A 25,023-nucleotide genomic window follows, 5' to 3' on the forward strand; every position below is an offset into this window, starting at 1 on the left:
AAACATTTTTAGTAGACATTGCACTCAAGAGAATGATGAATTGTGGAGATTTAGTGTAACAATGGCCTGCATTTGACCACATTAACCTATATCATGAACCTCGCTAACACATTAGATAACAAGTTAGATAATACATTAGGGAAGTGATCTGCGATAGGTGAAACTGTATCAATGGACATCCCACCCGCATTTGTTATTGTTTTGAGGAAATGAGCATCCAGCATCATGGTAAAAGTACATCGTAGTACATACTCTGCAGTTCTCTGGCGTGTGCAATGATGTCCGAGGGGAAAAACAATTAGTTGTTTGAAGTAACGTCTTTGTTGTTGTAATATCGCAAACGGATGTGGCAGTTTCACCGCTGGAGTCCAGCTTGAAGTACACATGAAGCCATCACCAACAACCACATGAAGCCATCACCGACCACATGAAGCCATCACCAACGACCACATGAAGCCATCACCAACGACCACATGAAGCCATCACCAACAACCACATGAAGCCATCATCACCATGAAGCCATCACCAACGACCACATGAAGCCATCACCAACGACCACATGAAGCCATCACCAACAACCACATGAAGCCATCACCAACGACCACATGAAGCCATCACCAACGACCACATGAAGCCATCACCAACGACCACATGAAGCCATCACCAACGACCACATGAAGCCATCACCAACGACCACATGAAGCCATCACCAACGACCACATGAAGCCATCACCAACGACCACATGAAGCCATCACCAACGACCACATGAAGCCATCACCAACAACCACATGAAGCCATCATGAAGCCATCACCAACAACCACATGAAGCCATCACCAACAACCACATGAAGCCATCACCAACAACCACATGAAGCCATCACCAACAACCACATGAAGCCATCACCAACTACCACATGAAGCCATCACCAACAACCACATGAAGCCTACGTAAAGCCATCACCAACGACCACATAAAGCCATCACCAACAACCACATGAAGCCATCACCAACAACCACATGAAGCCATCACCAACAACCACATGAAGCCATCACCAACGACCACATGAAGCCATCACCAACGACCACATGAAGCCATCACCACCACCACATGAAGCCATCACCACACCACATGAAGCCATCACCAACGACCACATGAAGCCATCACCAACAATGAAGCCTACGTGAAGCCATGAAGCCATGAAGCCATCACCAACGACCACATGAAGCCTACGTAAAGCCATCACCAACGACCACATGAAGCCATCACCAACGACCACATGAAGCCTACGTAAAGCCATCACCAACGACCACATGAAGCCTACGTAAAGCCATCACCAACGACCACATGAAGCCTACGTAAAGCCATCACCAACGACCACATGAAGCCTACGTAAAGCCATCACCAATGACCACATGAAGCCTACGTAAAGCCATCACCAACGACCACCATAAAGCCATCACCAACGACCACATGAAGCCTACGTAAAGCCATCACCAACGACCACATGAAGCCTACGTAAAGCCATCACCAACGACCCAACGTAAAGACCACATGAAGCCTACGTAAAGCCATCACCAACGACCACATGAAGCCATCACCAACGACCACATGAAGCCATCACCAACGACCACATGAAGCCATCACCAACGACCACATGAAGCCATCACCAACGACCACATGAAGCCTACGTAAAGCCATCACCAACGACCACATGAAGCCTACGTGAAGCCATCACCAACGACCACATGAAGCCTACGTAAAGCCATCACCAATGACTACATGAAGCCTACACCAACGACCACATGAAGCCTACGTAAAGCCATCACCAACGACCACATGAAGCCTACGTAAAGCCATCTCCAACGACCACATGAAGCCTACGTAAAGCCATCTCCAACGACCACATGAAGTCTACGTAAAGCCATCCCCAACGACCACATGAAGCCTACGTGAAGCCATCACCAATGACCACATGAAGCCTACGTAAAGCCATCACCAACGACCACATGAAGCCTACGTGAAGCCATCACCAACCACCACATGAAGCCTACGTAAAGCCATCACCAATGACCACATGAAGCCTACATAAAGCCATCACCAACGACCACATGAAGCCATCACCAACGGCCACATGAAGCCATCACCAACGACCACATGAAGCCTACGTAAAGCCATCACCAATGACCACATGAAGCCTACGTAAAGCCATCACCAACGACTACATGAGGCCTACGTAAAGCCATCACCAACGACCACATGAAGCCTACGTAAAGCCATCACCAACGACCACATGAAGCCATCACCAACGACCACATGAAGCCTACGTGAAGCCATCACCAACGACCACATGAAGCCTACGTGAAGCCATCACCAACGACCACATGAAGCCTACACCAACGACCACATGAAGCCTACGTGAAGCCATCACCAACGACCACATGAAGCCTACGTAAAGCCATCACCAACGACCACATGAAGCCATCACCAATGACTACATGAAGCCTACACCAACGACCACATGAAGCCTACGTAAAGCCATCACCAACGACCACATGAAGCCTACGTAAAGCCATCACCAACGACCACATGAAGCCATCACCAATGACTACATGAAGCCTACACCAACGACCACATGAAGCCTACGTAAAGCCATCACCAACGACCACATGAAGCCTACGTAAAGCCATCTCCAACGACCACATGAAGTCTACGTAAAGCCATCACCAACGACCACATGAAGCCTACGTAAAGCCATCACCAACGACCACATGAAGCCTACGTAAAGCCATCACCAACGACCACATGAAGCCTACGTAAAGCTATCACCAACGACCACATGAAGCCTACGTAAAGCCATCACCAACGACCACATGAGGCCTACGTAAAGCCATCACCAACGACCACATGAGGCCTACGTAAAGCCATTTTAATTTTTTTACCTTTATTTAGTCAGTTAAGAACAAATTCTTATTTTCAATGACGGCCTAGGAACAGTGCCTGTTCAGGGGCAGAATGACAGATTTGTACCTTGTCAGCTCGGGGGTTTGAACTTGCAACCTTCCGGTTACTAGTCCAATGCTCTAACCACTAGGCTACCCTGCTGCCCCATCACCAATGACCACTGATCAACACGTGACCATTTTAAACAGTGACAAAATCATGACTCATGAAGAAGTATGCAATCAGTAACCATAGGTAACTAACTTACACTGCAGAAACATGCATACCCTACTGTCACAAACTCTTATGAAAGAATTATGACAGCCTCTGTCAAGTCCAAAATGTTATCTAAAGCAATCTGTGGTTAACACTACATGCTAATGTCCCCGTCTTGTCTAGACAGGCCCTGGTCCTGTGTAAAGGAGGTGATCGATGGGCCATCCCCAGAATGACAGCTTCTCTCTGGACCTTTCCCAGCCAGACGTCTGGGTCTGGGACACAGAACCTAAGCCAATGGCGGGTGAGTGAATCACATTCGTTGTGGTGACACACGCATATAAATCAAGTGCTATATTTCCATGTGAAAATGGCCTAGAATGCACCTTGGACTATTGCTCCATTGTGTGTGTTGGTTAATTCATTCTTCTTGGTTAAACTGAATCTAAATAGTTGACTTACAGTACAGTATTATATGTAGTGTTTAATGAATACCCGATCCAATGTATGTTGAAGTTAAATCCCTCTATACCATAAATTGCTCACCATAAAAAATGAACGACAGGGACATTTACTAGAGTGGTTTCCATTAGCCCTGAAGACAATGTCTGAATTTGCAGTGCAATCAATAATTGAAAAACTAAGAACTACAGCTATTTTAATGAGTCTAATATGAGTCACAGTCTGGCAGAGCTCACCGCCTGAGATTTGGAAGTTACCAAGCTCTCTGAGAACAATAGAAGATACATCACACAACTTGTATTTCTCATTTGAACTATCTGGAAAATAGAGAGGACTGGTAATATGGATTAGTGTTTGGGCAGCTTACAGTCCGGTATCTACAGTGTATTAAAGCCATAGTTCATGCCTATTGTTCAATTGTGTACATTTCTGGAATACAGATGGAAGAGGACTGGTGTGGAAGAGTAAATTAGATTTGCAATCTCATATGACCTGTTAGACACTGGTCATCCTGTTCTTCGTCTTGTCTTTAAGGTTGTTCTGTTCCCTGATATGTAATATAACCAGTCTGTTTTAGAACTGTTTCTAAACTGCCCTGTTCTAATTTCATGTCAATATTTCATGGTTCTTGTTATCCAAGGATGTATGGGGGAGTGGATATGTCCTTGATATGATTGGTCTTTCTCAAGGTCCACTATCTGTGGTGATAAGTAGAAGTACCGGACGCATTTGAAGGGCATGTGAAACACCCCATCCATCCTTGGTCTGTATAACATGTCTGTGGAGAACAAATGGCGAGTCAAACTGGTTTTCCCTTGCATGCATGCTGGTAATAAAGCTTTTTATATTGAGATCGGACTGCCTTTTCCCACCACACTGGTTACAGTCTACAACGTCTGTATGGTTACTGTGCTATACGTTGCAAAGGGCTTGGCCCTGGCCATTAGGAGAGCTTGTCCAGAGGTGCTTGGTCTAATCCAGGTCCATTTCCCCAGGGACATTTTGGATAAACTGTAGACATTTGATCATCCCTTCCTCCATGTCAGTCTACCAGCTTTGCTCTCTTCCTTTACCTCACTCACTCTTTCTCTCCCTAACTCTTTTCCCCCACCTGTCTTCTCACACAGCCGCCCAGGTCTTCATTTGGCTGGCGCTTCTGTTGGCCTTTGGCCTGCAGTTCTACCTAGCTGTGTTCTGCCTGCTGAAGTGCTGGAGTTTTGACACGAGGCTAAAGCAGGCTCTTAAAAACCTGCCCTCTACGGGGAAGCTCCTCACAACAGGTAGGTCTATTCCAGGGATGTTGCCTTGACACAGTGCAGTGATCCATGAACTGACCATGGCAAATATGTAGTTTGACAAAAACTTTTGTTTTATCAAAACCACTGAGCACTTTCGATCGCACTACATTCTGAAAACAAAAGTTAAGCAGGTTGAAATGTGACCTTTCATTCGACTAAACAGGAGGCAATGTTAATAACACCTGTATTCCATGTTTCAGTCCCTTCCTCCATCATTCAACTTCCAGAGGACTTGAAGAGTGTGAAACCACCGGCTTACTGTCGTTATGACGTAGACGTGGCTGAATCCTCCCTGCCTAGACCCTGCTGCTATGACGATGAGGAGGCCGGGCCCTGCACTAACTCTCCCTATACACCTTTTGCCTGGGATCTTGTGCAATGCTGAGGAGGACCCTGTAACACTTCACTGTAAATAATGTAACTTCAATATAGTGTGCATGGAATCCTGACCCATTAAACTTTTAAGTGAGTTAATTCTTAAACTTTATTTTACAATAAAATAAGATTTGTTTTAAATTGAACCTATACTATTTATACTAAATGATAAAAACTCACCCCACACAGCCATGAATACAGCAAAGAAAACTGTTGCTCCGTTGTCAAAAAGATGGGTGACCTAAAGCCAAGAAACAGATCAATAGCAATTGCTTAGAGAAATGATTTCTGAAAACATGAATTAGGTACAAACATACAGTAGTCACATTTGTATAGAAAGATTACAAAGGAGGGCTGTTCGTTAGATATTTTCCAGAGCAAGCTCACAAAGTAGTCCTGTTTAAGCTCAGTTGGTAGAGCATGACGTTTGAAACGCCAGGGTAGTGGGTTCGATTCCCATGAGGGACCAGTATGAAAATGTATACATTCACTACTGCAAGTTGCTCTGGATAAGAGCGTCTGCTAAATGACAAAAATGTAAAGTAAAAAGATTACCTTGCTAAATGTGTTAAACTTATGTTACTGTGGCTTAGCTCTGGAGTAAATGTTTGTCAAAAAATGCAATATTTTTCTAAAAAAGTATGACAATCACTGTTCCTGGAGAGCTGCAGTGTATGCAGGCTTTTGTTTCAGCCCAGCTCTAACGCAAAATAATTGTGGTCTAAATTTATGACCATTATTAGTTAATCATTTGAATCACACCCAGTGGCTCTCCAGGATCGGAATTAGCCACAACTGCCCTGATGTTTGTCAGCAGTGCTCAGTCTGGGGCAAACGTTTAACATGGTAGTACGGAAGTCACCTTGGCATAGATGCAGCTGTCTGAGAGTCTCAGGTAGGGGCAGTACTCGTCACATATGGGGCACATGATGATGTCAGTGGCCTGGCAGATTTCTTTACTGGAGAATCACAGACAACCTTTAGCCTGGTTCCATACACTCATCAATTCTTAATGCATTTATCAGCCTGTGTCAGTGCTGCCACACGACTAAGGCATTGATAGCATTGGTAATAGACTTCTACCAGACTAAGGACAAATTTACACCAGTGTAAAGCATGTGTCCGTTTGGTATTTTTTCTAGTGGAAGAACACAAGACCAAACATAGTGAAGGATAAAATATGTATAAAATACTAAGATAAAACAATGAGGAAAAACCTAATTAAAGAAGACCAATGAGTATTAGGTGAGCTCACATTACCTGACCTGGCAGTGGTCTAGGGTGAACCAGCCGTAGAGGAAGACCATGAGCCCAACCAGCGCCGCAGGGAACAGCATCCCAGTGTACCAACCCAGCCAGGCAAAATAGAGACCAATTTTCTCCCCGAAGTACCGCCTGACAACACCGCCAGGAGACAAACATCAACAAACAGGTCATTATGTACCACCACTGCAATGATGTGGCTTCATACGTTTTTAATGATCTAGTAAATTCACTCCTTCAATGATTAATTCATGTGGCTTTAATACATGTGGCTTGTGAAGTTGTATTGCTTGCAGGTTCTAGGGACAACCTGCAAGGTGCAGATAATACATTGTATTAGACCTGTGATGTCCTTATAGAGCAGGAGTGTTAACACAGTGTTGTACCTTATGAGGTCCAGTGGCTGGTACTTGTACCACACACCCCACCAGGCCCAGCATTCATACAGCAAGTGTCTGTGGTTCTCTGCCCCATGCGTCCGGATGGAGTTCTTACTTCTGTAGCTCCCCTGTTAACACACACACACACGTAAAGTACCATCATAACTACAGATGTAGGATCTTAATTTGATCACTCTTTGTTGCTGACAGGAAATGCAAACTTGTAGTGTATTTGAGTTTTTAAAATACTTCTAAATTTTGTAATTTCCACTTTGAAATATCAGACTTGATTTGCCCGAACGAAAAATGTATCAACCCCTACAAAAATGTCAATTAATTATAAACCACATAATTCACATTCCCGGTTGCCGCAGGATCATTTTCCTGCTGTAGCGAACTGGCTCAAATGAAGACTCTACACGTGACATTTCTCTGCCAAGCCAATGTGTGAAGTGTCAGTGCATTACCTCATGAAGGGGAAAAGCTGCTTCGTATGAACTATTGCTCAAAAGACGATTCAGCCCTGGAGCATAAACAAGAACATGAAGACACCGTCAATAACTCTACACACCAGAGACATGCTGTATCTCAAACGTGGGACACATCTATCAGTGGACTTGTACTACTTGGAGAGCTGCCAGGTAGCCTAGCGGTTAGGAGTGTTGGGCCAGTAACTGAAAGGTTGCTGATTCGAATCCCTGAGCCGGCTAGGTGAAAAATATGTCAATGTACTCTTGAGCAAGGCACTTAACCCTAATTGCTCCTGCAAGTCTCTCTGGATAAGAGCGTCTGCTAAATGACTACAATGTAAATGTATTAAACAGAGGCCATTTGTAACTGTGTTAGATGATGATGATGACAATCTCACCCATTTTGTCTTTGCCCTCCTCATATTTGACCCTTTGCAAGATATGATGGACGATGCGACTCCTGGTGGCGTTGTTGAAGAACGTGTCTTTGTTGTGAATGGTGAAACTGGAACATAATATAGATACAGAAAAGGATCCAAGATCATATTTCTTCTAGATCGTTGCATTTATTGAGCTTTTGAAAAGCACACCATTTTGGCCTGATGTCATCTCAGTGCATTCTATATCATTTTGCCTCGACGGGCGCTTGTGAGCCCCCCATAAAGGGCCCTAAAATTAGACCTCACCCACAAGGAAATTTAGTTCATTTGTTTACATTGCAAAAATGTGGTACCCTAAAACTAATAATTGTGGTTTAAAGATGGAAGACATTGATTCATCTTCACCTTTGTGTTAGTAAGGAAAAAACATATACCAGACTGGTGGTGGTGGACACACACACACACACACACACACACACACACACACACACACACACACACACACACACACACACACACACACACACACACACACACACACACACTCACTGATGTATTCTGGAGCGACTGAAGGGGGCGGTAAAGCTTTCATTCTCCTCCAGGTCAGGAAGGGTGTTGTTGTCAAACTTCATGGGTTTGCGAGGCAGCCATCCTCGAAATCTGTTGATTCTCTTCTCCATCCTGGATGGTGACAGAAAGACCTCCAAAAATCACACATCACACACAGCCAGAGAGCATTAACATTAGTGTTGTGCCCCAAAATTCAATCAATAAATCAATTAGCACTCACCTACTCATGAACTTGTACCGTCGATGCATGTAATAGATTTTCCTCCTGAAAACCCCCACAACATTATCAACTATTAAACTATAAAAAATCTCAGTGCATTAATGCATTGCAGTGGCCTGGGCGGTCTAGCAGTCTAGGTCACTTATGCCTCGGGAACACATGTACCGGTGCTCACATGTTAGAAACGGACCCCTCTAGAGGCCTATCACCATTCTACCTAATAAAAGTGCATTGCAAATAACTGTAGATTCACAGTATAAGAGAGAGAGAGACAGAGATTGAGAGAGAGTGAGACAGATCGAGAGAGTCAGTGAGAGAGAGAGCAAGAGAGAGTGAGAGAGAGAGACAGGCAGGCAATGTGTGTGTGGTGGGAACCTGTCTGTCGATGTGATTTATGTGTGTGAGTGTCCGGAACTACAGAGGCTGTGTGTTCGTCTCCCCACCTGAACGGCATCCGAATGTTCATAAGCTCTGCGTAGCGACACAGCACCTCCCAGGGAGCATGCAGCTTCAGGAAGATCACATCACTGTTGCACACAGACAACTGTTTAAGGGGAAAAGACCCAGCATTAGAAGTATTATGTCCTGTTGATACTATTTCTTAGAAGAGTTTCTTAGCACATACAAACATTTGAATAATATAAAATCTAATGTTTTAAATAAAAATGTTTCTATTCTAAATCATGTTGCCACACATGTATCCAGCTTCAGTAGAGAGGTTTATGGACTTCATAATTGGGCATAAAGAGGAAAGGGACAGTTGAAATATTGATTTTCTTTTCTCTCTCATCATTTCCTGTGACATCAATTTCCTGTGACTGATCTCAGAACAGTTAACAGACATTCGCTGTCATGGCCGCGGAATAGTTTTTACTAGGATCTTTAAAAGATACCAAACTATGTGAGTTTGATTTCTTCAAAATCCCAGTAGCACAGTTATATAGTCAGTACTGCATTCTCTGATAATTTCCAGAAGAATTCTACCTTGCAACTTGCTGTCATCATAAGCAGTCTGACTATACAGTTTGTAAAAGAAAAAGCTACCCTCGCAGGACCTAAAAATAACAAAGCATCTCCATGCAGGAGAGAAGCAAATGATGATGTTAAAAGAGAGAAGAGGCATAGTCTCTTTGAATGCTCCATATGATGACCTTGATGTTACTGCGTCAGCACACTAGGCGTCAGCCACTCAGACACATGCAAAAGCACACACACACACACTCTCAGCACAATTGCTTCCCTGCTCCTTCTAAACAGGATTGAAGGTGAAACTTGCCATCAACACATTTGTGTTGGTTTATGAGTGACAGGCAGAGCTTCAGTGTCTACTGTAATACTGTCATACTATAATATGGTGTTACTGTAATACTATGTTACTGTAATACTATAATATACTGCAATACTCAGTAGTACTCGCCTCCTTCTCCATCTGCAAGCCCTCGGCCCGGATGTTGCGCTCAAATATTTCCCTCTTCTCCGACTGTGGACCGGACTTCCTGTAAACCAGGATGTAGTCGATGTGGCACTTGCCATCGCTGAAGCACAAGCCACTGGACCTACTTCTCCCTACCTGGGGAGAGAAACAGAGGGAGGGAGTAACCACTATAAGGTTGTTTGACCCAAAGTGACATTAATATATTTTAACATTAGCACTGCTTAACATTTACAGAGGCGGTTGAGCTAAAGTGCTTTGCTCATAAGCACAAGATCTAAATATGCCCTTCCAAGGGTTATATATCACACGACCGTAGTAAGAAACCAATGAGCTCACCCTAAGAAGACTAAACGTCTTTACAGATCCCCCAAGGAGGATAAGAATAACACTGACAGCAGCCAGCTTCAACCCACAATGACCATACGTGCTTTATGGACACACCTGTAATTGACCTCTCACCTCTGGTGCTGGGTCAGTCCTGGTGTTGTCGTCCAGGATGCTACTGGTCCCGGGGTCAAGCAGGGTTGAGTCGCCATCTTTGGACGGAGTGCTCAGCCCCTCCAAACTCTCCATTAACAACTTCACATCCTTCAAAACTGGATAGAACATCAGCAGAAAACCCAGTGTCACTTATCAAACCCTCAATATGTTGTTGATTCTGTGAACACCTAGATTACTTCCTAACTCACTTAATCTAACAAAAACATTTACTGAAGTGCATGACTACCACTCAGATTTCAACTTCACAAAAGTTTTTCTGTCTCATAAAAGTTGCTCTTTAAAAAGATGCTGCACAACAGTTACATTATGGTAATGTTATTTGGTTGAGGTACCCCTTTAACTAAGGAGGTGCCAAATGGCTTACTGTGGGGTGGCACGTTGTCCTGTGTGCTGGGGGAATCAGGAGCCCCAGCCAAGGACACCTCCATTCTGACTGGCGACCTGTTGGGGGGGAAGGAGAAATCCGCAACCTCAACCCCAGGGGCCGGGGCCTGCAGAACTCTGTGTCTGTGGGGGCTCTGCCACTGGAGCTCAGCCCCATGTAGAGAGATACTCACACCTGGGGGAGGGGGGAGGGAGGGAGGGAGGGAGAGGAGAGAGAGAGAGAGAGAGAGAGAGAGAGAGAGAGAGAGAGAGAGAGAGAGTCGGAGAAAGACAGTGAGAGACAGAGAGGAGAGAATTCATCTTATAATCAACCATCAGTAAAGTCTGAGGCCCCACATTTAGTGAAAAACAGAGATGACAGATAAGAGGGTGAAAGGTATTATTATCAGAGCTCAGTAAATAAAGTAAAATAAAACCCACATAGTTAAATAAAAATAAAAAACCTAACAGTAAGGGAGCTGGAACATTTACGTTGTAATGTTTGAGACCTTATCAAACCTTCAGGAGACAACCTCTGTTGGTTAGGAAATAGGAGATAGGGGAATCCAGAGGCTTATATAGTAGTGCTGGGAAATGCCAGGGAGTTCACGATACGATGTTATCATCTCCATACTTAGGTTTCGACATGATAATGTGTGGCAAATCTCATGATTCTATATGTATGGTGATTCTATATGCGATTCGATACTGTGATTATTGTGATTTGATGTTTCAAACATATTGCTCACCATATGTCTGCTGCAGAGAGACGAGCGCCAGCCATGACAAAACTAGTTTTGATCAGTCAGGGAAATAAAAGTGCTGAAACCATGTTGGCTTACTATTTAAAAAGAAGATGGAGAACAAGCTATAGGATGTAAATACCTGAGTTTGGCGCAGGTTGGCGTCACAGCTGATAGCGCTAGCTTACGCTACCTATAGTAGCAACATTTAAAAAAATACTTTGTGTCAAATATTGATATAATATTGTCCCAAAATAATGCACCCCCCATCACTATTATACAGACATGCAAATCATGAGTAAGCTTTACAGTGGCCACAAATAAGATGTAGAGATATATCTATGGCTATACAGTCGTGTCTGAGATGATTTGACACCCTTAATAAAGATGAGCAAAAAATACTGTATAAAATAAACAATACAAACACTGAGGTATATTGTTTGCGAATTGTTGTTGTTGATACTAATGCAATTGATCAGACAAATAAATTGTGTTGCCTGAAGTGATCCTGTGCACCCGCTGAGAGGAGCTATTATCTAACATGGCCTAGTGAGTAGGCAAACAACAACCCCTCTGAAGAGGTCTGCGACCCACTCTTCCATCTGATGAGGCTCTGGGGAAGGTCGTCGCTGGTCTGAACGCTGAATTTCCCTTTGTGGCAGCTCCGCGACTCAGCAGAATTTCTGCTGAGCCCCAGACATACAGAGAAGGAGTGTGAGAGAGAACGCTCAACGCTCACGCCCTTCCCGCAGTGGCTGAGGTATTGAAATAACAGCATGTAATAAAACCACCACAAACTCTTTCTTCCTGGATGAAATCGATGGGCAGGTTCCCTCAATGACTTCAGTTGTAATAAACGTTTCACTCAGCCATCAGCTGCTAGGAGGTATTTTATAGCGTGAGTAGAGGTTACTGCAGCCCCAAAGGAGATGTGAGTGATAAAAGCTAGGGGCACTATAGAAATCGAATGATTCCATCACATTTGAAAGAGTTGTCTAACGCAGCTCTGCCGGTCTGAATTGACACATCAAAGCATATCATTTGCACACTTTAAAATTCCATCTGTGCCAATCAAAATCCAATTGACCTGCTACTTCCAAACACAAGGTCTATATTGTGCTGTTACCACGCCTACCACAGTACCCTCTAAATTCAAGATTAAGTCACAACATTGAGAAAACCACTTTAGATTTAAGATATACTTTACATGATTTATATTAACTAGTCAGTAGATTAGACCCTGGAAAATTATAAATATTGAACATGACAAGATGATTGGCCTACTAATAGACCATTAGGTTGATTTATGTTGGATGATAAGATATGATATAAGCATAGAATTCTAGGTGTCCATAGAGAAACATAAAGCCAATCAATAATTAACGACAGTGTTTTTGTTGCCTCTGAGTGACCACTGGGCAGCAGCACACACACATTTTAGTCATTTAGTAGATGCTCTTATCCAGAAAAACATACAGTAGTTAGAGCATATATTTTCATACTTTTCCAATACTGGTCCCCCCTGGGAATCAAAACCACAACCCTGGCGTTGCAAGCGCCAAGCTCTAACAAGTGAGCCACACGCACACACACATGCACACACAACTTGTTTAGAGACACTGAATGCACAAAACCCAATTGGATTTACACAGAGTCAGACAGTCACAGAGCAGAGACAATGAGCAGTTACACACACAAAATGCCAATTGTCATGTGGTAATCCATGCCATAACAGTGGAGGCCAAGTTGGTGCCAGCATGTTGCTATGCTAGCTATCTCAGGAGGATGTTCAGGCTAAGCTAGTTGGTTTATGTAGTTTTCCACACAGAACCATTGTACAGTCACAAAACACATAATTCTCCTTTTCACTGAATAGTAGTATCATTGATTGATAATAAGAAGTACATCACATTCAGGTGTGCTGCATCACATCAGCAGCTAACTACAGGACAAATAGAGTGGCTCATGGGAAAAGTCTAAATGGGATCCTTGGGATTTCCCAACTCTGACGATACCCCATTGAAGATGACATTTTAAACGGTTAATGGTTAGAGTAAGGGCAGTAGAGTTCCTAGGATCCCAGATAGCACCAACAGTGGCTCATGGCCTCTGCACATGAACAGGAAGCAGTCTTACTTGACAAGTTATTAAGTTATTGGCACGTTAATATGGGTGTTATTTAGTTAGTGATCGAGTCATGGAGGGAAAAATAGGTTTTATTCCTCCAGGGATGGGGAACATTACCAAGATGCAATGGAGTTAGCAGACAGCAAAGCAAAGTATGAAGTTACATTCAGTGGATGTAATGAAATTACACTCAGGAAATGTAACATGGGACAACAGTGATTCTTAGGTGACTTTATTTGCTAATCTGTGAGTAAAGCTGCACCATGTAGCTAACATGATTTCGCTACAGTGGCAACAAGCATGGTCTCTTTTTGTTTTCTTGAGTGAGGCAGCTCCAAAATGCAGGTGTTTCAGCCCAGCTCAGTGCTTTCTGTGGTGGTGGGTCGAGCCAGCAGAAAATAGGAGCATTTCGCCGTGATTGGCTCAGTGTTCAATCACACATGGGGACAATACGTCATCGCTAAGTTTAAGTCCTTAGTAAGAGTAGACATCCAAAATTTCAGCCCTTAGGGTCCTGCCATAGAGTTATATTACAAGTCTCAAGATCATTGCCCACAGATAAAATTATGTCAAATCACGTTATATGTACAGTAGCTTTGATTTGACTGATCATGTCAACATCCTACTTTCAAAGTATTAGCTAGCAAGTCATCCCCACGAATCAAGTCAACAATCTACTGGCAAATTATGTTTAATCCTCGTCATATGAAGAGAAATTATAGATAAAACGTATTAGTGCTCATCGGCCATTGGACATAAAGATTACACAACTAGTTGGAAATCGCAAATTCAACAATGAGTGGTTTGTAAGAAATCAGTGGCTGACTGCAACATTGCAAAGCAACCCCTAGCCTGCTATTCAATGGAGTGGCTGTGTTTTTTCCAGAGTTCCAACCATAAATCCAGAGAATGCCAGACTTTGATGACAAAGTTTGATGACAAAATTTGCCACAAAGGAACCCCGCGCCACCTTCACAAAGTGAGTCCAAAAATGTTTTGTATGCTGCTGCATAAATTATGTAATATGCCAGGGAGATATGTATACTGTAGCTAAGAATGTAATACTAAGTGTATGTTGTGTAGTAAGCTGTTAGTAGCCCATGTGCCTCACCCTAATCACTTGGTTAATTTTCAGCAACGTGGCATTGTAAACACATCATTTGTGGCAGGTGTGTGGTTACTTGCTAACTTCTTTTGTACAGTTTTGACAGTGCTACTGATAGTAGTGGTGGCACTTAGCTTGCACATGCAAATTCATCACACACAACATTCTGTAATAGAATTGTGTTATTTGACGTGTCAAATTAAAAGCTTATTTATAATGCGTCAAATAGTGTTATATGACATGTATATTTTTTGACACGCAAAGACCCAAACAGCGTTCAATGTGCCTCACCCTAATAATTTGGTCTTTTTTCACCTCTTAATTTTGCCTACTGTTGGTGGTGCACAGGTAGCCTATAACCTGTTTTAGAAAAATGTAATAATTGAATATTGTAAGAGCTTTCATTGTCTGTTTATGTGCCCCCTTTATTTATCCTACGGTTCTGACTTGTTGTACAGGGAGTACACTGTAAGAACGGCCCATGTTCTGAATTCAGTCGCTGCACATTTCAAAAGTGCTGAACAAATAGTTAAAATGACTACGTCCGTCGTCGCTCGCTCATTAATGTCTTAATCGAAATTACGGATTGCCTCTTATCCGCTTGTCGTCCTCTTATGCCATAGTTTGTATATCTCAATTGTCAGTAGCAACCACATTTGTTTAAGCAAGTCATCCATATCAGCTATGTTTTTTTAAATGGCAGTAAATGAGGCTGAGTTAACTTTCTTCGCTGCCAGACAAGGCTCAGCTGACAGCCAGGTGTAGCAGTGGTAAGGTGTTGGGACTGTTGTTGGGACAGCTTTAACCCTAACAGTTTGTGGGCACCGTTTGTCACCGTTACAGTGCAATTAATGTATTATTTAGTGTTGTGTTGTGTAGTGGCTTTGCTGGCATGCATCCCACATTTTGTTGGTTTGCCCCACCTAGATTTACATGCTAAAATCGCCACTGTTTAGCTAACATGATTTAGCCTGGCTCACAATTCACAGCAAATTTTATTGGCCACATACACATATTTAGCAGGTGTTATTGTGGGTGTAGCGAAATGCTTGTGTTCCTGGCTCCAACTGTGAAGTAATATCTAACAATTCACAACAATAGTGTTTCCTACAAAATAATAATTCTGTCAAGAGTCAAATAATTTTTCCCTCATTCACATAAATGTCACCTTTCACATGATGAAAAAGAGATTGTTAGTATTGATTCAGAATATTTCTTTCACATTGATTCTGTATGTAATTCTATGGCTTAAACAGTCGGCACTCATTAGATCTGTATCATTATAAGACTCTCTGTCACACCTGCATTTGAGTGATTCCATAAGAAACCAGGACAAAATGCAATAAATATGCCAACTCTAATTAATTATTTCTCAATTACACTTTGATACAAATGTCAAATATGTCAACAATGCTTCCCTCCCCCCAAAATTAAATGAATAAAATTGTGAAAATCCCCCCAAAATCATGGTATTTCTTTGTCCTGGTTTCATATGGAATCGCCACTCATTTGTAACATTAGCTACTGGTGAGGTCACCTCAGCCTTGGCAGCAGAGGAAAACAGACAGAGATATTTTGGGATGGACGCCCACTTTTGGATCTTAATGTCTGGAAACTCGTCAAAAACTAGACCACCGACACAATACATTCATCATGGAATCTACAAGCAATCTAAAACGGTTGAACAGGACAGACAACAGCAAATGTTGCATGATACCCAGTCAGACACACCGATTAACCAACAATCTAGGCGACATGAGAATATTTAAAATCAGAAGTAGGGTTCAAATCAATAGTCAAAGTTAGAAGCACTCTAGTTTCAGTTGCCTTTCAAATAGCTAGTTAGCGGAAATAGTTATTGAGTACAATAAAACTTTTGTTGAATATTAAGATGTTTTGCAACAAAGTGCATGAACTGCTAGTTATGCTGCGAAAATTACTTTTGAATTTAATGAAAAATGCTACAGTATAACAGTATTGCTAGTTGATTTGTAACCCTGAATCACAACAACTGATGATTGTCAGTACGAAAAATTATTCTCCAATGAGATCGCGAGCGCCTCCTCAGTTCATATGACATAACCTTGCCTTAGCATGACAGCTCACAGTAGGCTAGCTGGTTGGGTAAGTGAGTGGAAAATGAAAAGGGGGAGGGGTTGCCCTGGGGACCAGGTATCAGGAAGACAGAGGAGGGTTCTGGACCACTACACCAGCACAGTCAGGGGACAACAGACCTCCAGCTCCGTCAGGCCCCGGGGCAACACAATGGCTGTTTCACGCCTGCCAGATGGGCAACAGAGCTCTGACCCACATCTCCTTCCCTGAACCATGCATAATGGAGGAGTGTTACACCTAGGACACACAGCTCATTTACAACCCTCGGAGTGAAACTGTGTGGGAGGGAGGGCGATACGGGAGAGAGAGAGGGAGAAGGAGAGATGGGAGAAAGAGGGAGAGAGTGTGTGTGTGTGTATGCGCGTGAAGGTCAAATGACTGTACGGTTCAGGAACACAACAGTGTGAAAAGAGAACAGAGTTGATAGACAGTAAAAGAAGAGTACATGTGGGTCATAGCATTTGAGTGAGGGACAGCAGGAGAGGGATCGAAACAGAGGGGGAGGGGGGGAGAGAGTGACAGAGAGAGAGAGAGAGAGAGAGAGAGAGAGAGAGAGAGAGAGAGAGATTACTGCAGCAAAACCACTACAGAGGGGGGACACTGCTGTGGGTCTAAAACAAGTTGCCTGCAGCACTCACCATGCGAGGTGGAGAGGGAGAGAGCTTCAACCTCTCAAATGGTAACAGGAGGAGAGGACGACACAGCTCGGGGGCCGACCCAATGGAGGCTCCGCAAGCGCTACACTAGCTAAACTTGGCTCCCCTACTCCCCGCAGGGGGAAATTGAAAAGGACCTTCTGCAGAGGCAATCAGCTGCATTCCCCATGTTTACCTCCACTCCCGAGCACCGCGGTGCTCTGCTCTAGCTTCTGAGATCCCTCACATACAGACACAAACACTCTGCTCATCCCCAAAACATCCCTCAGATTATATAAACCTCTGTCCAGCCGGCACGAGGCACAGCTCAGGAAGAAACAGATGCAGACCAGCTTAGATCCTCTCTCAGGGAAAAATACAAGCAGAATGTTTATGCAGAGGGAGGGAGAGAGCGAGGGGGAGAGCAAGAGCGCTGCAGACAATCAGTATTCTTAATCAGTTATCCCCATCAGCCAATCCGTGGGAGAGGAGCTTTGAGGGTAGCCAATCGGAGCAGGGCTGGCTCTATCAGTTTGGTTGTTGACCAAAGGAATGACAGTTGCTGCTGCTCTGGGTGTTAATGTGTTTTTTAAAGCCAGCACCTCACACACACGCACACACACACACACACACACACACACACACACACACACACACACACACACACACACACACACACACACACACACACACACACACACACACGCGAATACATAATTGTTGTGTAGTATGTATATTTTAAAGGAGCAATCCCTTAGAAAATTCTACCATTAGTTACCCTACTTGCATGCAACACTCAGAGCGAGTGTCACGCTACTGCAAATGAAACAAACCCTACATATATAATAGCTGGCTGCTTTCCAAAAGTGTGTTTTCAAAAGTCTGTTCGCTTTACCATGTTAGTAACAGTATTTTAACTATTTGTTTTCAGGCAGGATCCAACTGGAACACAGTCTGCTAACCAGTGGTGTAAAGTACTTAATTAAAAATAATTAAAAGTTCTACTTAAGACTTTTTTGGGGGTATCTGCAATTTACTATTTATTTTTTTGTCAACTTCTACTTTCACTTCACTACATTCCTAATGAAAATAATGTACTTTTTACTCCATACATTTTCCCTGATACCCAAAGTACTCGTTACATTTTGAATGCTTAGCAGGACAGGAAAATGGTCAATTTCACACACTTATCAAGAGAACATGTGGTCATCCCTACTGCCTCTGATCTGGCAGACTCAATAAACACAAAGTGCATAATTTGTAAGTAATGTCTGAGTGTTGGAGGGTGCCCCCGGCTATCTGTACATTTGTAAAACAAAATGGTGCTGTCTGGTTTGCTTAATATAAGAAATTTGAAGAGATTTATACTTTTACTTTTGATACTGAAGCATATTTTAGCAATTACATTTACTTGTGATATAAAGACTTCATAGGGCTGCAATCCCGTCAACGGGATTGATATGACAACAGCCAGTGAAAGTGCAGAGCGCCAAATTCAAACAACAGACATCTCATAATTAAAATTCCTTAAACATACACGTATCTTATACCATTTTAAAGGTATTCTTGCTGTTAATACCACCAAAGTGTCCGATTTCAAATAGGCTTTACAGCGAAAGCAGCACAAACAATTATGTTAGGTCAGAGCCAAGCCACAGAAAAACACAGCCATTTTCCAGCCAAAGAGAGGAGTCACAAAAAGCACAAATAGAGATACAATTAATCACTAACCTTTGATGATCTTCATCGGATGACACTCTTAGGACTTCATGTTACACAATACATGTATGTTTTGTTCGATAAAGTGCATATAAAAAAATCTCAGTATGCATTGGCGCGTTATGTTCACTAGTTCCAAAAACATCCGGTGATATTGCATAGAGCCACATCATTTTACAGAAATACTCATTATAAATGTTGATGAAAATATAATTGTTAGACATGGAAATATAGATACACTTCTCCTTAATGCAACCGCTGTGTCAAATTTCAAAAAGCTTTATGGAAAAAGCAAACCATGCAATAATCTGAGAACGGCGCTCAGAAAACAAATAGAGATATCCGCCATGTTGGAGTCAACATAAATCAGAAATAACATTATAAATATTCACTTACCTTTGATGATCTTCATCAGAATACACTCCCAGGAATCCCAGTTCCACATTAAATGTTTGATTTGTTCGATAATGTCCATCAATTTGTCCAAAGAGCTACTTTTGTTAGCACGTTTGGTAAACAAATCCAAAGTCATGAAGCGCGTTCCCTAGTTGCAGACGAAATGTCAAAAAGTTCCGTTACTGTTCGTAGAAACATGTCAATAGATGTATGGAATCAATCTTTACGATGTTTTTAACATAAAACTTCAATAATATTCCAACTGGAGAATTTATTTGTCTTCAGAAAAGCAAAGGAACGCAGCTACCTCATGTGAAATGCGTGTGACCAGCGCGTGACTGCTGGCAGACCTCTGACTCATTCCTCTCTCATTCGGTCCCACCTCACAGTAGAATCCTCAAACAAGTTTCTAAAGACGGTTGACATCTCGTGGAAGCCTTAGGAAGTGCAATATAACCAATATCCCACTGTTTATTCAATAGGGGCTGGGTTGAAAATCGACCAACCTCAGATTTCCCACTTCCTGTTTGGATTTCTTCTCAGGTTTTTGTATACTTTTACTTAAGTATCACAATTGGGTACTTTTTCCACCACTGGTGCTAACCAGAAATACACTGTGTGTGCATGTGTTTGGTTAGAAATACACTGTGTGTGCATGTGTTTTGTGATGTACAGTATGGTATTTCAAATATTGGATTCACAGTCAACCAATAAGGTGGAAAGCATCCTCATATTATTTCAAAAGGTCAGCGGTTGGTTGTTCCACCTCAAAAAGCACAAGAAAGAGGATTTACACCCACCGTCTCAGATTGTTCTGAAATTGTTTCTGTTGTTAGAAACATAAGATTAGCATTCCTGCAACATTAATTTGTTGATATATTAAGCTAATTGATTGCACCCAAATTGGCCATTTTAAATGTATAGGATTCATATAATATTCAATAAATATAGTGCCAAACATCCAATTTGGACCAAACTTTTTCCTAACAATGAGTTAGACATGAGGAATCCAGAGAAATTGTCAAAAGCCACTCACGGACCACCAACACCCCATGCCAATTTATTTGAGTATTATATGAATCCTTTAAATTAAAAATTGCCAATTTGGGTGCAATCAATTAGCTTAATTTCTCAGAGATCAAATTCTATTTCAACAAAGTATATTTCAACAAAATAATGTTGCAGGACATTTTATCTGTTTCTAACTACAGAAATAATTTCAGAACAATCTGAGATAGTGGGTGTCATGGCTTGCTGAAATGTCATGGAACGATCCAGGTGTGTTCATACTATAATGTGATTCCAGGATACTCTCTTCTGTGAATTTCAGAACCAACAGAATGACTCGATATAACTCATCACCATTGGCACTGATAAACACTGTACTGGCCTAACTCCAAAAAGCACAGACACTACTCTCATTATCACTTGAATCAGCACATCTATCCTGAACAAATATATAAACATAACATGTAAAGTGTTGATCCGATGTTTCATGAGCTGAAATAAAAGATCCCCAGAATTTTCCATACACACAAAAATATTATTTCTCTCAAATGTTGTGCACAAATTTGTTTACATCCCTATTAGTGAGCATTTCTCCTTTGCCAAGATAATTAATCCACATGACAGGTGTGGCATATCAAGAAGCTGATTAAACAGCATGATCATTACACAGGTGCACCTTGTGCTGGGACAATAAAAGGCCACTCTAAAATGTGCAGTTTTGTCTCACAACAGAATGCCACAGATGTCTCAAGGTTTGAGGGAGCGTGCAATTGGCATGCTGACAGCAGGAATGTGCACCAGAGCTGTTCAGTTCTCTACCATAAACCACCTCCAACATTGCTGAGAATATGGCAGTACGTCGAACTGGCCTCTCAACCGCAGACCTCCACATCCGGCTTCTTCACCTGCGGGATCATCAGACCAGCCACCTGGACAGCTGATGAAACTGAAGACTATTTCTGTCTGTAATATAGCCCTTTTGTGTGGAAAAAGCTAATTCTGATTGGCTGGACCTCACTCCCAAGTGGGTGGGCCTGGCTCCCAATTGGGTGGGCCTATGCCCTCCCAGGCCCAACCATGGCTGCACCCCTGCCCAGTCATGTGAAATCCATAGATTAGGGCCTAATGAATTTATTTCAAATTAATAACTCAATAAAATCATTGAAATTGTTGCATTTATATTTTTGTTCAGTATACATCTCCTGATGGCTCTCACTACTGCCATCTACACTGATTACAGTCATGCCAAAGGTTCTGAGCTTGGGCAGGATAAGCCGTTTCTAGACGGGATTTTTTGTGACCAAACCACAGAGCTGAGATTAGAATGAAGTCAGGGTTCAAAGTTGAAAGGTGAAACCTTACTTGTGCTGCTATCGCTGATGGTCTCCTGGCTGGCGCTGCAGTGGGATGATATAGGGTTGATTGACAGGGAGGCAGGACAGGACACTGGCTCTTGGTACTCAGGGAGTTGCGGGGCTGCGGCAGCGGAGGCCTCGGAGCGAACCCCATCAGGACTGTCACACAGGGGGTGACCTCTGGGAGGGAATGGACTGTTCCAATGAGAGATGCCAATGGCCACTTGGCCCCCGAGATCAAACCCTGTAGGGAATATTAATATCTCAGAAAGAGTTTCTCAAAACATGGACTCCCTTCCAATAACACATAACCCTGGAAAGCATGTGAATGTGAACACTTGTCCTTGCAACTTGCATACTTAGTTTATTTGTCTTACAGCAATGTCAGGGTTCTTTGTAAATCCTTGATATTGAATAGATCCCAGAAAGGCAGACATTGCAGAAAAATCCCATTCCTTGAAATGGGAAATTAGTGATATTATTCAAATAATTTTGTGTTTCATAATGAAACTAAGGTTGTTGCTCTCTGGAGGATTGAGTTTCCACTTATGATTACATTTCCCATATCTCAGAAATTCAGGGTTCCGCTTCCCTAGTTGAACCAATTTAGCAAAATGCTGACATATTTCGCTCTCCCAGATCAAAATAAAAAATGTGGGTGCTATGTCCATAACAATGCTGCTCTCTAGTGGTTGATGTTGCCAACTCCATGACTGTCCTTTCCCTTGTTTGATGAGTCCATCTTCGTTTCTCGTTTGTCAGTGGTCTACTTCCAAATACATCTTGGCAAGTATCATAACTAAGTATGAGGAGGCTACTTATGACAAAAAAGTATGTTTTGACGGTTGACAACTAAATTTATATTAAAAGGTATGTTGTGAAACATTTCCACCTGCAAGCACCTTTGTGGAAGTCTGTAAATTCTGTAGAATTAAATAAGAAAAATATGGTAACATTGATAGCATGCTGCATAGTGTACATTTAACTTGAATTGATTTAACAGAGTTTACTTTATGCATTTGACTTTCCTTTTGAAGCATACCACATGAAAGTTGCCAACAAACCCAACAATCCTAAAGGCATTGTATGAACTCAAATGTCTCTGTCCACGCTAAACGGGCATCAAACCAAAGAGCAAAGAGAGCCTTCTTTAGCTTTTCTGGAAACACAACCCCAGCGCATTATAAGATACACTTCAAATGAGTGGATTTGGCTATTTCAGCCACAACCGTTGCTGGCAATCTCCATAGACAAACATTGACAGTAGAATGGCCCATACTGAAGAGCTAATAGCCTTCTTATTAATGCTGTGTAAAGCATCAGTAGGCAGTAATGCATAATTCATTGCATTTTTTTATTAGGCTATACATTACACTGAAGCAAGCGGTAAAATGAAAAAAATGTATTGCCTCTTCGGGTGGCAACTATATTACTACTATTTATTCATTAACATAAATCTTTATTCCTATCATTGCAAATGTAGTGGATCCCTGGGAAATCTCAACCTCCATTGCAACTGTATGCTACTTGAAATGCTATAGCATACAAGGTAATCCACACCCATGTGTGCTTCAGGGTGCCCTCTAAAACCATCAATGCAATGAGCTGTTTGAATGATACAGCGTGTTCTAAGCAACATCTCTGTTGCAGTCATCATAAAAATAAATGCCCTGCCTATCTCTCTGAGGACCCTGATCACCACCGCCAGCACTTCCTGCCTCTTAGAGGGACCAAGGTATACTACAATGCAGGTGCCTAGAATTGGGCAATATTTGTATTATTTTGTATTTATTAAGGATCCCCACTAGGCAGCAGCTACTCTTTCTGGAGTCCAGCAACAATAAATCAAATCACATTTTATTGGCCTCATACACATATTTAGCAGATGTTATTGCGGGTGTAGCGAAATGCAACTGTTCCTAGCTCCAACAGTGGAGTAGTATCTAACAATTCACAACAATACACAAATCTCAAAGTAACAAAATAAGTTGCATTAAGGCAACATATACATGACATTACATTTCATAACACTTTTCACAACACATTAAGTATGTTACCTCAGGCTCTACTCTACTCTACTACCACAAATCTACAATACAGAATCCATGTGTGTGTAGAGTGGGTGTATTATAATGTGTAGGCGTGTGTGTGTGTCTCTTCACAATCCCCGCTGTTCCATAAGGTGTATTATTATCTGTTTTTTAAATCATCAGTTACAATGCATTCGGAAAGTATTCAGACCCCTTCCCTTTTTATACACTTTGTTATTCTGAAATGGATTAAATTTAATGTTTTCCTCATCAATCTACATATTGTAGCCCAATATGCCTCTCCTGAGTCCGTACTGAAGTAGCAGCGATGGGACAAGACTGTAACTACCAATTGGATATCATGAAATTGGGGAGAAAAAGGGGTAAAAAGTACTAACAACTTAAATATAAATATATATATATATATCACACAAAAAAATAGCAGAAATACTCAGACCCTTTGCTATGAGAGTCACAATTGTGCTCAGGTGCCTCATGTTTCCATTGATCATCCTTGAGATGTTTCTACAACTTGATTGGAGTCCACCTGTGGTCAATTCAATTGATTGGACATCATTTGGAAAAGCATACAGTACACCTGTCTATATAAGATCCCACAGTTGACAGTGCATGTCAGAGCAAAAAGCAAGTTATGAGGTCGAAGGAATTATCCATGGAGCTCCCAGACAGGATTGTGTTGAGGCACAGATCTGGGGAAGGGTAACAAAACATTGAAGGTCCCCAAGAAAAGAAAATGTGCACCGAATCACATGCACCGAATACAACCTTACAATGAAATACTTACTTACAAGCCCTTAACCAACCATGCAGTTTTAAGAAAATACCCCAAAAAGTAAGAGATAAGAATAACAAATGATTAAAGAGCAGCAGTAAATAACAATAGCGGGGCTATAT

At 42.1% G+C, this 25,023-nt stretch overlaps 1 protein-coding gene across 3 annotated transcripts in view; it reads right to left on the reverse strand.

Annotated features, from left to right (window-relative positions):
• The window catches only part of LOC135515040 (anoctamin-4-like), a 44,763-nt gene that overhangs the window by 14,302 nt on the left and 5,438 nt on the right, over nucleotides 1-25,023 (reverse strand). For 2 of the 3 annotated variants that reach the window (XM_064938846.1, XM_064938845.1), the window contains 13 exons: nucleotides 22,086-22,322; nucleotides 10,877-11,071; nucleotides 10,471-10,607; nucleotides 9,994-10,146; nucleotides 9,020-9,120; nucleotides 8,577-8,621; nucleotides 8,336-8,467; nucleotides 7,805-7,911; nucleotides 7,404-7,459; nucleotides 6,943-7,064; nucleotides 6,554-6,688; nucleotides 6,156-6,252; nucleotides 5,474-5,534 (listed from right to left, as the gene is read on the reverse strand). In XM_064938846.1, the coding sequence (XP_064794918.1) occupies nucleotides 5,474-5,534; nucleotides 6,156-6,252; nucleotides 6,554-6,688; nucleotides 6,943-7,064; nucleotides 7,404-7,459; nucleotides 7,805-7,911; nucleotides 8,336-8,467; nucleotides 8,577-8,621; nucleotides 9,020-9,120; nucleotides 9,994-10,146; nucleotides 10,471-10,607; nucleotides 10,877-11,071; nucleotides 22,086-22,322 (1,578 nt within the window). Of the gene's footprint in view, nucleotides 1-5,473; nucleotides 5,535-6,155; nucleotides 6,253-6,553; nucleotides 6,689-6,942; nucleotides 7,065-7,403; nucleotides 7,460-7,804; nucleotides 7,912-8,335; nucleotides 8,468-8,576; nucleotides 8,622-9,019; nucleotides 9,121-9,993; nucleotides 10,147-10,470; nucleotides 10,608-10,876; nucleotides 11,072-17,603; nucleotides 17,960-22,085; nucleotides 22,323-25,023 lie in introns of those variants that run through there. The other variant, XM_064938847.1, reaches the window with a different exon arrangement.

Source organism: Oncorhynchus masou, chromosome 26 (assembly GCF_036934945.1).
Source record: "Oncorhynchus masou masou isolate Uvic2021 chromosome 26, UVic_Omas_1.1, whole genome shotgun sequence".
Lineage (NCBI taxonomy): Eukaryota > Metazoa > Chordata > Actinopteri > Salmoniformes > Salmonidae > Oncorhynchus > Oncorhynchus masou.